This window comes from Chenopodium album, chromosome 13 (assembly GCF_948465745.1).
Source record: "Chenopodium album chromosome 13, dcCheAlbu1.1, whole genome shotgun sequence".
Taxonomy (NCBI): Eukaryota; Viridiplantae; Streptophyta; class Magnoliopsida; order Caryophyllales; family Amaranthaceae; genus Chenopodium; species Chenopodium album.
In genome coordinates this window covers 16,846,493-16,863,936 of record NC_137846.1, presented here as the reverse complement: position 1 = coordinate 16,863,936, position 17,444 = coordinate 16,846,493, and the positions used below count along the sequence as shown (strand labels likewise).

General features: G+C 35.6%; 1 protein-coding gene across 1 annotated transcript; it reads left to right on the top strand.

Annotated features, from left to right (window-relative positions):
• The first annotated feature begins 7,006 nt into the window (after positions 1-7,006).
• LOC145576422 (polyamine oxidase 5-like) lies at positions 7,007-12,741 on the top strand. The gene is made up of 10 exons (XM_081634193.1): positions 7,007-7,468; positions 8,947-9,062; positions 9,155-9,243; positions 9,593-9,706; positions 10,046-10,133; positions 10,233-10,318; positions 10,404-10,506; positions 10,760-10,857; positions 11,224-11,650; positions 12,277-12,741. Exons 1-10 carry the CDS (start codon positions 7,432-7,434, stop codon positions 12,592-12,594), a joined length of 1,476 nt encoding a protein of 491 aa, XP_081490319.1. The 5' UTR covers positions 7,007-7,431; the 3' UTR covers positions 12,595-12,741.
• Positions 12,742-17,444: the final 4,703 nt, after the last annotated feature.

The following is a 17,444-nucleotide window of genomic DNA, read 5'->3' as shown; positions in this document are numbered from 1 at the left end:
TGAAAACACCTCCTAGCCGGGGTTCAACCCCTGCATCTCACAGGCGGCAACGTACCCCAAAATGTTGGCCCATGAGTTAGGGGTCAACTGCCAGACTCCAAGACCATACCCCCTTAGTATGGCCTTCACCGCACGATGAAGCGGGAAGCGGACACCGGCTAGGAAAGCCGCCTCATAACAGCCAAAATAGGAGTTGGCGTTTGGCTGGTCATCTTTCCAAGCAGTGGTGCCCAGTTCAGGCGGCACCCGAACGCTGAACCCCTCTCCTAAGGGCCGCGTCTTGAAAAAGACTTCAATATTATTAAGCATGCTCCGCCTGTCCTTGGCGGAGACATGGATGTTAAATGGGTCATCCTTCTCTGTCCATTTCTTCCTCTCCTCAGCCTCGCTATCTACAAGCGGGGAGGAGGGAAGATCGTCATCCTCAGAACTTGAATCAGAGGACTCTCCAGATGACCCAGAGACGGAGGCGGCAGCTCCTTGAGCTCTCCTCTGCGAGACGGTTTCCTCACCGCCTCTGCCCTCAACCTCGTCAAGGATTGAGTCACTGGGAGTTCTAGGGATCCCAGACGGGGAATACTCCCCTGAATCTTGACTTGCTCCTCCCTCCTCAACCGGAGCAGTTTCACTAGACGGCACTTCCATTGTACCGTCTCTTCTACGCCGTCTGTAGGCGGTCTGCTTAATCCTGGCCATCGTGTCCTGCATAGACACATAGACAGGCGATTGAGGAGGGGTACAAAATTGCTTCATGCACCCAGAGCCGGCACTCCCAGTCCTAGACTCAGCCGTACCAGGAGACTGGTTGACCTCTGATCTAGGTTGTGCCGTGTGTGATGGTGATGAGTCCATTTATTGAAAGTAAAAAGTAAATGAGTTAAAAGGGGGAGAGGCGGTACCTTTCAATGAAGCTTGAAGTTTGATTTGCTTGAAGTTGAGATTGCTTGCTAGGGGCACAGACGGTGGAATGACCCTCTGTGTCTAGTTCTTGAAAGCGAGGATTGCTTGCAAGGGTCACAGGTAGTTGATAACCGGCTGTGATAGGCTCCTAAAATTGGGATTACTTGCTAAGGTGACAGACGGTGAATGACCGGCTGTATCTGTTCACTCGATATTGATCTGGCTTGCTTGGGTGTCAGGCGGTAAATTACCGGTTGTATCAGGCGGAAGTCAGATGTTCTCTCTCAAAGAATCTGTGAGCTTTATCTCTCTAGAAAGTTTATGTAAACGTCCAAAATGAGGCGGTTGACCCTTGTATTTATAGAGGGGTAAATTCAGGGGCAATTTTGTAATGTCCCCGGAAGGTGAAAAGTCATTCAAAAAAAAAAAAGGGGTTTTATTATTTGGCAAGAGTGACACATGTCACAGATGCCACGCGACACGCCACGTCATATCTGTGAGGGGCAAATGTTTTGGGTAAAATTACCCTAACCACGTGGGCCAATCAACGGGCGACACGTGTCATTCTCGCATTGGTCTCAAAGGGACCAATGCTCCTTTGACACGTGTCACCTCGCAGGCTTAGGGGAAAAGGCGGCCTTCACGCCCAATTCCCGAGGCAGCCGTAAAACGGCGCAGCCCACCAATGATTAGGGCAATGACCTAATCATGGACACGTTTTCCCATGACCCTATAAATAGGGAGATTTACCCCATTTTGGGGACATCTGAAAATTATTCAAAAATCACCTGCTTTCTCGAAAACAGAGAAAACTCCTGATCTTCTCGGAATCCGAGACGATCTCACCTTAATTTCCGCACCTTTTTCCTTCCTGTTCGAGTACTAACTTGATCGTCGGAGGCGGAGCTCCACCACCCGGAGTCTTCGTTGTTTTGCAGGTACAGGCGCGTACGGATCATACCTTGTGTTGTAACTCTCCCGAGGGACCAGAAAAACCCCAAAACAAGTTCAGTTCAGCTCAATTTAGTCAATCAGAATATACCCTAAATCATATAAATTTAAATATCATTCATCGCTTTACTATAACTTCACTAGTATTTATAAAATGTTTAATTTTTTTATTCAGTATGAAACACTTACTAACTTACATATGTTATTTAATATAAGGTTATACACCACACCCGAGCCAAAAGCCACCCCTCGCAGGGCTGCCACAAGTGGCAGTAGATGTTGCAAACAACCACAGACGACGGACGGAAGAAGGAGTAATCTCTTCATATTACAATTGGGTTTTGTTGCGTCATTATCAATAGTTGGAATCAAATCTTGGAATTTCGACTACTTTGGACTCTTTGGTCATACACTTCTACTACGTAGAAGATTCATAAGGCTTAAAAGCAACCTCTAGATAACATTTCGTGATTCATGAACAACTACAATACTTTAGAATAAAATAAAATTTGAATGAGATATTATGGATTTGGTAGTACTTTTTATAAGCTTGATTGATAATTGCAATAATTAAGCTATTTGTCGCGTCACATATGAATTGCATGTGACTGCTTTACCAGATTTTGTACGCAATTGTAACATTTTGTGCAACATGATACCCCTCTCGAATATTCTTTTTTTTGCAATAAGCACCCATTCATTAATCTCTTGTTGTCTTCATTTAGCTAATCTCTCTCTCTCTTTTTTCCGAAGAAAGCTAATCTCTAATTATTTTAAAAGAAAATCACTTTTAACTGTGTAATTTAGAATAAATTAGGACAAATAATTTCAACTAGACCCCCACTGATATGATTTTTTTAGTCATATAATAAAACTTTATTAGCATTTTCTAATCATGATTAGTGAGTTGTTACACCTATTAAAAATTCAAGTAGCAATAATATTAAAATAAATATTCAGAAGCTTTATTATGAATATACACTAACAAGTTTAGGATATGTTTTTAATATATTAGATATCAATCATATCATACTTATATTAATATCTTAAACCTGTGATGAAGAGAGTATTTGAATGATATACTCGAATATATAAATTAGCTACTACCTTCATTTCTTATTATTTGTAATAAAAGAATATTTTATGTCTTAAAAATAATATCCATTTTTCATTGTTGCAAATAATAAAAATGGAGGTATATTTTGTTGATAAATCAATAATATCTGTGAAATATGAAGTATTTCATCTGTTTCTTACTATAACCAATATTTGTTCATTGTTAAAAAAAACAATATATATTTTTTTCTCTATTTTCTTTAGGAACATTGAATTTACTTTACCTTGCACTTTTACACGAGTATATATTTAGAGTTCTATCATCAATTTATTAATTTTGGGGGATTCAAATCATATTTTGTACCATTAATTTAACCCTTATTAGAGCATATCTGTGCACAGGATATACATACAAATGATACAATTATATGTATTATGTATATTTAGAAAGAAAAAAACAATAGAAGTAGAAGTTATTGAAATTTTTTTTTTTATAGAAGTTGAAGTTTTTTAAAGGTTATTGCACCAAAAAAAAAAAAAAAAAAAGTGCTTACACTTTAAGAATTAGGGGTTTGGAGTGTTGTGGTTGAATGTTAAAAAACAACTCTCACGGAGTAAATTATATAAAAGATATTAATGAATCATTTAAGATAGGAAAAATGAGTTAGAATTAAATTTGATGTTAATCTACATATAATTAAATGAGTAAAAAGTATTTGCTCATTAAATATATGAGCATATGAAATATATTTCTTTGTTTGTTGGGGAGAAATTCACCTTATATCCTTAAAGGAGCTAAGGTCACAACTCACAATATTAAACCCTAAACTTCCAACTATGGCACTTGGGGGTGTGGATGCATGCATTATGCTTTCCCCTCACTTTGAAGTGCCTAACCCGATCCGGTGCAACTCTAGAAAATTGGGCCTTTAATTCGTAGATATACTTTATTGTTATTAAGTTTAGGTTATTTTAGATTTTAACACCTCACTAAAAACCCGAAAGTGGTTTTTAACACCCCCAAAACAAATAAAATTTATTTTAACATCACACAAATTTCCAAAAAATGGGTATTACCGCCACTTAACGGTTTCCGTCAAAAAATTCCGTTAAGTGTGGTCCACAGTGACACGTGTCACTATTTTATTTGTTTAAAAAAATAAAAAAACCTAAAACTACCCCAGCCACCCTAGCCCCACCACCGCGCCACCACCACCGTCCCCCAACCCACCCCCTGCCGGCGTCCCAGAGAATCGCCCGGCGCCGGCGACCCCACCCCTTCCCTTTCCTCACTTTCGTTTCCCGACCCCCACCCCGAAACCACCCCCTAAACGCCCCTCCCCCGGAAAACGACCCTCCTCCCCTTCCTCCTCTCCCGGAAACGCCCTCCCTCTCATTTCCCCCTCCCTTAATCGATTCCCTACCACCCCAAACGAAACCCTAAAACCCGTTTAGGGTGGTTTCGGGGTGGTGGTCGGGAAACGAAAATGGGGAAAAAGGGGGTGGGGTTCGTAGGTGGGGGAAAGGCTGGTTATGATGGGGTCGTCGGCACTGGGCGTTACTCTGGGACGCCGGAAGGAGGTGGGTTAGGGGAGAGCGGTGGTGGGGCTAGGGTAGTTTTAGGTTTTTTTTTTATTTTATTTTTTTGGAAATTTTGTCAAAAACCTCCCACTAAAAATACTTTTTTGTGAAAAACCACCCACAATAAAAAAAATGTTGTAAAACACCACCCAAACTAAAAAAAATGTTGCAAAAAGCTACTCACTGTTGAAAACAGGTCGTTGACCGTCCTCCCCCGGCGTTGACCACACTCCCCACCCCTAGAAAACCCTAGAATTCACCGGAAAAGTTTGGCCGCCCCTCCCCCTCGGAAACCCCTAACATTCACTCCCCCCTTAAAAACCCCTAATATTCACTTCCCCTCCACCTCAAAAATCACTTTGACCACATTTTCCGGTGGTGGTCTGGGGTTTTTCATTGTTTTCAAGTGAATTTTAGGGGTTTTCAAGGGGGATGGGGAAGGGGGATGGGCGACCGGACGTTTTCCGGTGAATTCTAGGGGTTTTTAAGGGGATGGGGCGGGTGGTCAACGCCGGAAAATATGGTCAACAATCTGTTTCTGGCAGTGGGTGGCTTTTTGCAACATTTTTTTTAGTTTGGGTGTTTTTTTACAACATTTTTTATTGTGGGTGGTTTTTAAGAAAAAAAAAATGTTTTTAGTGGGTGATTTTCACAAAATTTCCCTTTTTTTTTAAATTGTTCTTTTTTTTAATTTTTTCTTTTTTCTATTTTTTTGGCCAATAATAAAGCGACACATGTCTGTATGGCTCTACTTAACAGATTCCTAAACGAAATCAGTTAAGTGATGGTAATACTCAATTTTTTGAAATTTGTGTGGTGTTAAAATATTTTTTTTTATGAGGGTGTTAAAACCATTTTTGAGTTTTTGTGAGATGTTAAAATCTAAAATTTCCTTAAGTTTATAATGCAGACCTTCGTGCAATGGGTGTTCTTGCTCGTCCTTAGTGGTTGTAGTTTTCTGCATTTGTCTCAGCTGGTTTATATGAACTATGTTTCTTTATTCTGTTTCTTTGCTTTTGCTAACAATCAGGCTTTAGCTTGCATTTTGGACTTATACAAGTTGCTAAGTTTTAGGTTGTATTACAATTAGGGCTTTAGCCCAAGTAATATATGATTCTGATTTTCTTAAAAAAGTTATTAACATTAATACTTTACCAAGAAAAAAAAACTTTACTAAATTATCAATCTTCTTATTAAATTTTTTTTTTGACCGAGAAGAAAAAAAATTTTATTAATGAAAGATTGTCAAACGACACTGACAAATAATTCCTATGAAATCTAAAATTCCAATACAAGTACAAATCACATTAAAACTAGTTAAATTGCAGATTCGATCGACGATCGCCTTAATAAAAAAAAACTTCATCTGAAGCAATACAATATGTGAGTTAGCTCTAATTCGGCTTGAGATCCACGAATGAGTAGTTGTTTGGGTGAAGAAACTCATATGGCCTTCTAGATACTTTCGGAGACGATGAAACCCTAAATCTTCAATCTTTAGCACACGAACAAACAAAAACATAAACCTAATTGAATAAATCCCATCATAAAGATGAGATCCATATATTGAAAGCAATTAAAAAGAAAAAAAAAATCTAACAATGGAGGTTAGAAAAACCATCCCAAGGGAAAACCCTAGAGGGAACCAAAAAACCCAATCTTTTTATTAAATTAAAGATAAAATCTTTGATCAACAAGTTTAGCAACATAATTTAACAAAAATATCAATGTTTGGTCCTATCAATTTACCAATATGAGTTTCACATGGCAAATGAAGATGAAGGCAATGAGTACTTAACATAGTAAACTACGAAGTGTAAAAAACATTATAATTTAAATTATAATGCAAGTATGAGTTATGTATGTATTTTGATTGAGCCTCAGAAGCCTCTGTTCTCCTCATCATATATTCACATACCTCAGATCTAGTAAGATCAGTACCCCGTAAGATTAATTTGGGCCAGCTTCAGGTCGAGTTGATTTCGTATTTGAAATTTTCGAATTGAGATCGTTCAGGTCGAGTTATTTTGGGTTTTGAATTATGGAGTATCATTTTCAGGTGAAAACCGATTCTTAGGTCGAATCTATTTTTTCAGTTTTAGCGATCGTCCAACTTGCACATGCTTAGAATAACCCCTAAATTTAATTCGATTAAAAAATATTACCGTAAATCCAACATTTTACAATTCATATCAAATTTTATTATTTATCGGGTCGAGTTGAATTCAATTGATAAAAATCCTCCCAAAGACTAGATAGCTCCACAAGTATACAACCGTACATAATTAGTTCTATACTCTAACCACAAGTTTCAAAAAAATATTGAAAGATATTTTGATGGCAAATTGGCAATAAAGTCGGTATTCATCATACACCAAAAATAATCACATACCTAACTCAAACAAATTTATTATTTTTAATCTTCCTTCACCAAAAAAAATTAAAAAAATATCGATAATTAGCTCGGTAACCTCATTTACGGCGGCCCTTATTATAAAATCCAAAAAAACACCCGGTTCATTCAACCAAAACAAAATTAAACCAGAAAAAAAGAGAAACTGAAAAACCATTCAACAAACAAAAAAAAAATCAAAAAAACAAGAACAAAATAGATCAAATCAATTCAATTTCTATGCCATCAAAAACAGATCAATTGTTCGTAATTTTCATCTTTGAATTCAACTCCGAATGAGCTTGTTTGATAAACTTCGCTCTTCTCCTCCTAATATTCATAATTGCCGCCTTATTGCTGGCATTCTTCTTTTTCTTCTTTTTCATTCTTCTCAATTAATTTCCAATTTCTTGCTTCCTATAAAACCCTAATTTTACCTATTTTTCATTTGTTTTATCTTAGTCTAATCTAATCTAAAGAAATTCAATCCATTTTGTTTTTGTTGTTTTCTTTTTTTTTTTTTTGGATTTTAATTTGTTGAATTTCGTTCAATGGAGCATAATCAACCCGTCGATCATATTTTCAATGGTTTGTTTTCTCTCTCTTGATTTTTTTACGTTTGATTTTGTTATTTTTTGATTGATTTATTTGTTTTTGGTGGATTAGTTGTTGATGATGACTTATTCTAGTTATTTAATTAATTTATTTGGTAATTTGTGATTTTAATGGAGTAAATCATGATTTTGTAATGCTGGTTATGATTTTGATTTGTGATTTAGTAATCGAATAATATGATATTTTGAAATTCATGCAGAAATATTTTGGATGAATTTGGCAATGGATTAATTAATATTTTAAAAATATTTTTATCATTTGAATATAATATTAGCTAAATGTTGATCAACTAGCTGGAATTTGTACTACTGAGAATCTGAAACTATGATTGGAGTAGCTGATTTTACATGCAATTGATTTATTTCCTTAAATCTTGTGAATTTTATACTAATTTGGTTTTCTAACCATTTATTTGTAGTATATAGGAAACTTTTTAATAAAACGGAACATCCGTTATAAGTGACAATAAAATGCGCAAAAGTTACACTAAAACGCACAAAAGTTACTCTGACATACATAAGAGTTATTTATGCTTCATTGACAAAAGTGACACTAAATTTGACAAAAGTGTACCCGATGTATAGTAAATTACTGAAAACCGGGGTATACAAAAGTTGTTGATGTTTTATTTTGTTTGTATTCATGTCCATTTATGGAATTTGGAGGTAGATGGGGGTGTTTTGACATTAAAGCCAGTCGATTTCGAAATTCTGTTTTAGCTTAATCGATTTCGATTCTTCTTTTGGGAGTAGATGATTGAATCAGCTCTGCTTATTTTGGGAGTAAAAGATTGACTCACTCAACTAAGCCTACATTGGTAATAGATGATTAACTCAGCTAAGCTTATTTTGATAGCTAGCTAAGCTATAAATGATTGGCTTAGCTGAGAGCCTGAGTTGAGTGGCCTTTTTTTAAAGTTAATTTTTTTTTTCTACTAGTAATTCAATGATAAGAATTGTTATATAAAACGGTATGTTTGATTTTTCGTTATGATATACTGAATGTTCCAGATTGGTCATAACTAATAAATGTAGAAGATTTGTTTTTTTTCTCCTTGTAATATAATGATGAGCAGAGTTATATAAAATCGGTATGTTTGATTATTCGTTATGATGAGAACGTTTGGGATTGGTCTTAACTAATAAATGTAGAGGAATGTTGATAACAGTAAGTACGGAATGTGGTGGCTGTGGTCATAACTAAAGCATTTGAGATATATATCGGGACTGCTAGGTTTATGGGCAGTATTTCTAATTATCATAAACTTGAGTTAAGATACATGCTGTTGTATTTGCTTGTCGTAGAAAGAGTAGTTTTTCTTGCATTGCTTATTATATAGTCACTCGGAGCTACAACAGAAGTGTAACTTTATTTTTTTCTTGCTTAATTTTCCGTATTACCTTGACAAGTTTTCACTCATTTAATGATCCTTTATTGGCGATTACCTGCAGCTGTGAGTGCTCGATGCATTGAGAGGCGGACGTGTGCAACTCCTACTGTCATTGTCATTGGTGGTGGTATCTCTGGAGTTGCTGCTGCCCGCTTTCTCACAAATGCGTCATTTAAGGTAACTTATTTTGTGCTTAGTCTGTCATGCATTTACTCTGGTGTCCTCCCTTGGTCCTTTTGCTTACATTGTTTCCTGATATTTTTTTTCAGGTGATTCTGTTGGAATCACGCGATAGACTTGGTGGCCGAATTCATACTGATTACTCGTTTGGCTGTCCTGTTGATATGGGGGCTTCATGGTTAGTTCCTTTTCTCCTCCACTCTTCAGAATCTAACTTATTGTGCACTCCCCATAAATTATAATGACACTACTTATTATAAGCACCACAAATCTGAGCAGCAGATATTATAAGTTAAAGTTCCTGTGTGCATGTTTAAAATTTTACTGTATTTTGCTAGTCTTATTTTTCTGTCTTTCATATAGGTGTATATTTGTTCTTAATTCATACTGTATATTTTTCGCAATGGTTTTTGTGCATTGCTTTAGCTGTACATCTTCTAACCATCTAAGGGAAAAAGTTATCAGCTTGTTATATGTACAAATGAGTATATGAGTTATGACAACCTTTTTTTTCAATGTCCTTTCAGGCTACATGGTGTTTGCAATGAGAATCCACTGGCTCCATTAATACGTTCTTTGGGGCTTAAATTATATCGTACCAGTGGTGACAACTCTGTAATTTATGACCATGACCTCGACAGGTACTTTTTCTTTAAATAACTTTTGCCCTCAGCAAATGGGCAATTTTCTTTGACATGTTGCTATGCCCACATTATTTTGGGGGTAGGTCTTATTAGCAGTGCTATTTCAGAACACTGGGTTGGCCTTATTAGCAGTGCTATTTCAGAACACTGGGTTGGCCTTCTTAGCAGTGCTATTCAGAACACTTAGTTGCTTATTTGGATAAATGGCATTTTAATGCAATGCTGCAAGCATTGAGAATATTGCTGCATTATGTGGCCCCTAGTTTTTATTGCATTTTCGTGTCTATCTAGTCTTGTATTATAATATGTTCTGATGATGTGAACTTGTCTTCTCAGCTGTAGCCTCTTCACTAAGGATGGACAGCAGATTCCTCAGCAGTTGGTCATTGAAGTTGGTGAAATATTTAAAAATATTCTCAAGGAGGTTAGTTGCAAAGTGATTGAATTTATGTTGATATTAGTTCTTTCCTGTCTATTTTATATAACTGCAAGGCACTGATTAAATGTTGTGTTGTATCTATAGACTGAGAAAATTAGGGATGCCCACAGTACTGATATGTCTGTTCTTCAAGCTATTTCAATTGTACTGGACTCGCATCCACATTTGAGGTAGGATTTAAAGAAATTGATTGAAATGCACATATTATTTTCCATGTTTGAATTTTGTTCATGTATGTGAGCTCTATTTTTGCAGACAAGAAGGGCTGGCTCATGAAGTATTGCAGTGGTTCTTGTGTAGATTGGAAGCTTGGTTTGCTGCTGATGCAGATATGATATCCTTGAAAACTTGGGATCAGGTAATCTATTTTTCTGCATGGGACATGCAGTCGTGTATATAACTGCAGACTAGTGGAAGGACTATCCACATTTTTATGTGACATAAAAGCTTAGTTTAACTCGTAGTCAATTAAATCCGCTTAACTTAGGTCCTCTAATCTTGGTATAAGTTGTCAATAGCACCTAGGCTCTTTAGGACTTTTAAATGCTTAGTTGTTATTTTCATATGGACATTTCTTTTCTGTCATGTGTTGATTTGTTTGTTATGAGCAGGAGCAAGTTCTTTCTGGCGGTCATGGACTAATGACGCAAGGTTACTACCCATTGATAGATGCACTTGCGAAGGACATTGACATACGGTTGAATCACAGGTATCTTTTTTTTGTAAAATTAGTAACTTCTTAAAGGGGACATAGTTAAATCAATCAGCATAACGTATTTTATATGAAACCTGTATATAGGCTACTAAAGCTTATTTACTGATCACCAGCGCCAGTTTTATTTTCCTTCAGCCCTCTTGCTCATCTTCTACCCCCTCCCCTTCCTATCTCTCAATTTGTTTCCAACATTTCTATTCGTACTCTTCTACTCCTACCCAAAAACATAAATATTGGACTGGTATCCTGGATTCCAATCATTTGAGATTAAATGTTGAATTAAGGAACTCTATTTAGGTGCAGATTATAAAAATGTATACGGAATTACTCACAATTTTTATCTTATGAACTGCCAACTAGGGTTACAAAGATATCTAGTGGGCTTGATACGGTGAAGGTGACAGTGGGTGATACTGAAATCATTGCTGATGCTGCAATCATTACAGTTCCTCTTGGTGTTCTGAAAGCCAACTTGATTAATTTTGAACCAAAGTTGCCAGATTGGAAGACGTCTGCAATTTCAGATCTCGGTGTGGGAAATGAGAACAAGATTGCTTTGAGATTTTCTGATGTGTTTTGGCCGGATGTTGAATTGTTAGGAATGGTCGCTCCTAATTCTTTTACATGCGGTTATTTTCTTAATTTGCACAAGGCAACTGGACGCCCTGTGCTTGTCTATATGATTGCGGGAAGGTGTGCTTATGATCTTGAGAAGCTTTCAGATGAGGCAGCAGTAAATTTTGTGATGTTACAGCTCAAGAAAATGTTTCCGGATGCCACTGAGCCAGTAAGTTATTTTTCATTCTGCTTTATTCACTGATTTAGTGATTTCTATCTCCTTTCACACCTAAAGGTTCTTTGTTTGTGTATCATCTAGTGCTTGTCAATTCGAGTACCTTTTGGCCGTTATGAGTATTAGCATGATCTGACTCTAATTCTGCCAAGCATGGCCAGTTGATATTCAAACATCATCTATTTTCACACCTGCAATATTCAATCAGGATAGATGTTAGGCTGAAAGTCTCTTATATATAATGTTATACGGTGTCTTTGATTAAGATATCAATCAGTCAGAGAGAAGGAGAGGGGATAGGAACGGAGGGGAGGGGAGGGTATGGGTAAGGATATGGTTTATTGAAAGGGAATGGAATATGGTCTTGCAAGGCTGCAATATATTTTCCCTTTTATCCAAACAAGAACTTTGTAAAGCATTTTTTCATGTGTCCATTAGGAAGCATAGCTTAAATTATGCAATGAATTTGTCATTTCTGGTCTTGATGCAATAACTTGATAATTGCTCGTACCAAATTTTAGACCTTGGATTTTACTGCCTTAGCTGATTTCACTTCCAGGTAATATGAATGAAATTTTGCTGAGTGAGTGTTCTTACTTCTGGTTTATCGATATATTCAGGTCCAGTATCTTGTATCTCGTTGGGGAACAGACCCTCACTCTCTTGGTTGTTATTCGTATGACTTGGTGGGAAAGCCTACAGATGTATACGACAGACTAAGAGCACCAGTTGGTAGCCTCTTCTTTGGTGGTGAAGCAGTTAGTATGGAAGATCACCAAGGTTCTGTGCATGGAGCTTACTCTGCAGGAATAATGGCCGCTCAAAATTGTCAGAGCCATCTCTTAGAAAGACTTGGCAACATGGAAAAGTTCCACCTTATCCCTTGGAGGGAAGAAATTCATGATGCTTCTATTCCTCTACAAATTTCTAGAATGTAAACAACTAAACATTAGTATGACAAACTTGACGGGGAGTTTTGATGTTTTGTTGTTATGTTAACTTCGTTATAGACGTTCAAAAAAAAAAACTTCGTTATAGACGTTCAGCAAATTGTTGAACTTTTTATGTGTCTGTTCTCTTACTGATGTGATCTTTTCATGCTCACAAATACAACAGTTTTAATTGCACATCTGAAGATCTAGTTTCCATCATCATATGTTTCTAGGTCCAGCCAACTTTAGTTATTCCGGTAAGTATCACGTTAAACCGCATAAAAATCTGACCGTTGCAAAGTTGATTTTTGTACAATATGTCAATAGGTAACCAAGTCTAATAGTATGCCATACACAAGTTGTACAACTTGTACAAGTACAGTTGATTAAATTAAAAGCAGCGTGCAATTTGGTCTTGATGAGAGATTCTAGACCTTGAGAATTCTATGAACTGGCGTCTACAATGGGTAATTCTTAACCAAGCTTTGTCTACGAATTAAATAGACATTTTTTGAAGACCAAGAAAGCAAAAAAGGGGTCAACAATCAATTGTGTGTACTTTAGCCTACATACAATCATTAGCATTAACTTGACACTTAATACATCTTATACTTGACAAGTTTATACTATTAGTAGCAAAATGACTATCAAACTTGGACAAACGTATCAAACTAGATTTATGTTCCTTTGAAACAATCTCGAATTCTCTTAATCAACAATAAGATATATTCCCTCCGTTTTTTTTATTTGCATCACTTTGGATTACACAAAGTTTTATGAGAGTAATATAATAATATTATGAGTGGATGAATAAATTACTATAGTAAAAGTTAGATGAGGACCATAAGAAAAAGTATGTGAGAGAGGATAAATATTTTTATTATTTTAGTGGGGACTATGGAAGAAAGAGAAATGATAAAATAAGTTGAGGGGTTTAAAGTAAAAGAGAGAAATGATAAAATATAGTACAAAGTTACTAAATATAGAAGTGATGCATTGAAAAAAAACACCTCAAAAAGGAAAGTGATGCAAATAAAAAAAACAAAGGAGTACTATGCTCTCTTCATATTATTTTCAGTTCAGTTTAGTTCTTAATTTCCTTCTCTCATAAAATATTCAATTCAGTTCAGCTCCAATAAGTTCAGTTCAGTTCAGTTCAGCTCAGTTCAGTCAATGAGAACAAACCCTAATTATCTCTTATCAACTTTTACTGGCCAATTGACCAGATTAGTAAATAAAAAAGACCCTTAGTGACAAATTGGTAAAAAAACTTACTCCGGCAACAATTTGGTAAAAAAAACTAACTATATGCGACAATTTGGTAAAAACAATAAACTCCGGGGCATTTAGCCCAAAAAATCTTATTTTTGTCAACAAACTCTTTAAAAATCTAAATTTAATTTGTTATTTGAGTTTTCAAATTTATTTTTCCCATTTAAGATTTTGAATTAATATGTCATCCCTTTTATTTTGCTAAATCCCAATACCAAATTTATTTCCAACCCCTTTTTAAAATAATTTCGTTAATAAGGGGTATGAAACTTAAGTGAAATTGATTTTTTTTTCTTGAAATTGTTATTTCCATTAAAAGGGTTGGTAAAAAAACCACGAACTAAATTAAGCATTCGCGAGTAATTTGTCGGAAATTTTTGTATTTTTTGGGTTAATTGTCGCCTGAGATTATTTTATTTACCAAATTGTCGCTTAGGGTTAATTTTTTTACCAAATTGTCGCTAAGTGTCTTTTTTATTTACCAATCTTGTCAATTGGCCACTTTTTCTTAACCGGTCACATTTCCGATTGCTTTTCTAACGTTTTAAAAATATAAATCTTCATATTATTTCTGAAAAAACAAGAATGACCCAACTAAACCCAAAGTGCCTAGAATAAAGATTTAATTTGCATGGAGCCATGGACATTCACATAGATTCAACACGATTAAAATGCAAATTTACCTAATCTACTTAAGCTCAATTCAAAACCAACATGCAAACCCAATTTGCCAGCTTTAATTCCATGGATTCCAGATAGCGAAAAAAAAAGAAAAAGTTTTCGCATGGGCTCATCATCTGATGCAACGCTCCGGAACCTGAAATGCCTATCAACACGCTCTGCTCTAAGGGTATAGCAGCCCGGCGTTCGAAACAAGTTTATTCCAAATGGATTACAATTACAAGTAAACCACTTCATACCACCTTGGTGTGATGTAGGTCCTTTTACAACTTTTACTAATATTATTAATATAATAATAGTTAAAGTTATAATAGGTTTATTTTATTTTGAACAATTACAGATTGTATGTATGATACCTAAAACGAAGAGTATCAAAAAACAAAAAACACTAACTTTCATATGTGGCTAGCCATAATTTTTTTAAAAAAAGTCTTACACTAGAAGTCTTCTCTCCTCTTTCTTAGCTTCTTCTTCTCCAAGCCAGATCACTACTCCACCCATTTTCTCTATCCTCTTTGCCAAATTGGGGAAATTAAAGCCTAGAATTATAGAAATTGGGTGGCAAGTTGTGAAAAATTGCGATTAAGCTTAAGATCATCAACAACAATTGAAGGGTGCCAAATTTCGCTTCATTTTTTTTATTAAATTTGGGAATTCAATTTCGTCAATTGCGATTTTGAGTAGTTTGTTGTTGTTATTGTTTGTCAGAGAATGAGGTTAGGTTGAGATTTGTAGAGAATTAGAGAAAGAAAGTAAAACTACATGAAGAAGAAGAACAAGGAGGAGGAGGAGAGAGAAAGAGGTTTGTTCTTGAGTTAATTTGGTCAGTAGGGGTTGATTTGTTCATGAGTTGATTTGTTCTTCTCCTTCTCATCAATTCCTCTATTTTAAACCAAGAGCAGCAGGTTGATTTGTTCTTCTCCTTCTCCTCAATTCTTCTATTTTTTCTGAAATTAAACTTTATTTTTTTAAGGAAAATTGAACTTTATTTGATGTTCAAATAGTATAGTTAAAATTAATTTATGAAAAGGGGTTACTCGGTCAGTAAGGGTTACTTGGTTAAGGGTTACTCACTCAGTTAAGGGTTACTCGACCAGGGGTTACTAGGTCGGTCAAGGGTTACTTGGTCAGGGGTTACTAGGTCGGTCAGGAGTTACTCAGTCGATCAGGGGTTACTTGGTCATGGGTTACTAAATCGATCAGGGGTTACTAGGTTCGGTCAGGGGTTACTAGGTCCGGTCAGGGGTTAATAGTGGTCATGGGTTACTAGTTCGTCAGGGGTTACTAGGTCGGAGGGGTTACTTGTTCGGTGGGTTACTTTTTCATGTGTTAGCTAGCCACATGGTGTGGCCAGCCACACACAAAATCTTCTGATAAAAAAAAATCACAACATAATAAAAGTTAGGATTTTTTATAAATTACCACCCAAAATGTACCATGTATTGAAATAATCACCCATTTTTTTGAAATTAAAAATAACCACCCATATTTTACAAAACATGTAGGTTTTACCACCCGACCTATACTCCGACCAGTTTTCGTCCTAGCATGGGCCCCACATAACGGCTGTTTTTTGGTTTTTATAAAAGTTGTTTCTCGTTTTATTTCCTCCCTTGTTTCACAAACTACTCTCAAACATAAAATTCTGCATTTTTTTCCACAAATTCTACCAATTTTTAGACCAAGTTTTGCAAATTGACAAGCGGATACTTTGAAGAACACACTTAAATTTTTTTACACCAATTTGTACAGTAAGGTAATTGAAGAACGCACTTAATTTTTATTTATTTTTTGTTATTTTGCAATGTTTTACTCCCTCCGCCCCCTATTGATAGTCCCTTATGGACATTTTTCACGGGAATTAATAAACACAAATAAAATAGTAAAAGTACATTGAAAAAGTAAATTGACATTGTGTATGCAAAAAATTAGAGAGAGAAATAAATAAAAGTACATGGGAAAACAAAATTTACATGGGAAATAATTTGCACAAGTATTGTTGCAAATTGGAGGGAATTTTGGTAAAAAATTAATATTAATGGTTGTTGGAAAAAGCAAATGGGGTGAACATTTTGGGACTAAAATTTGCCATTAAGGGACTATCAAAAGGGGACGGAGGGAGTAATATTAATGGTTGTTGGAAAAAAGCAAATGAGGTGAACATTTTGAGACTAAAATTTGCCCATAAAGGACTATCATTTGGGGACGGAGGGAGTATGAAGTAGAATTCAAGTTATACGATATTTGTTGTTTGGAATGTATTTTATTAGGAATTTAATGATGTAATTATTGTTTGATTCATTCAATTTGACTTGAATTGGAAATTAGGTTTCTTCATAATGAAATTGTGGGGCAAATGCTCGGAAAAATTGGCCGGAGTATAGATCGAGGTGGTAAAACCTACAGTTTTGTAAAATATGAGTGGTATTTTTTAATTTCAACAAAAATGGATGGTTATTTTAACACATGGTACATTTTAGGGTGGTAATCTCTACCCTTTCAAATCCCATATGTGTTACTGTTTCAATTCTACAGTGTAGTGACTCTTTTACCCTTGCTTCTTTTTTTTTTCTTTTTTCTTTATTGCTTTTTTATCCTGTTGCCCTTGTTGAATGATGCACCCCTTTCTTTCTCCTCCATTTAGACATGTACTCTAGATTCTCCATTGAAGCGACTTCTGAGCTTTCTTCTCCATTGAAACAGGTTAGAATTTTGATTATATCATCGAATTTGAACTTGACAATCTAGGGATTATCTTAAAGGGTTGGGATTAAGAGTCACCTTTGTTGCTATTAAAAAATTCTGATTAATTTTCAGGGAGGTTAAATTATTTATGTTAGCCCAGAATAAGATTAAAGAGAAAGCTGAAAAGGATGTTAGTATAAGGAGAAGAATATTTATAG

Bases quoted from the DNA above. Each gene is read 5' to 3' on its own strand.
- LOC145576422 (XM_081634193.1), top strand. From the start codon at position 7,432: ATGGAGCATAATCAACCCGTCGATCATATTTTCAATG. The intron at 7,469-8,946 runs GTTTGTTTTCTC...GATTACCTGCAG, and splicing joins CGTCGATCATATTTTCAATG to CTGTGAGTGCTCGATGCATT. The intron at 9,244-9,592 runs GTTAGTTCCTTT...ATGTCCTTTCAG, and splicing joins GTTGATATGGGGGCTTCATG to GCTACATGGTGTTTGCAATG.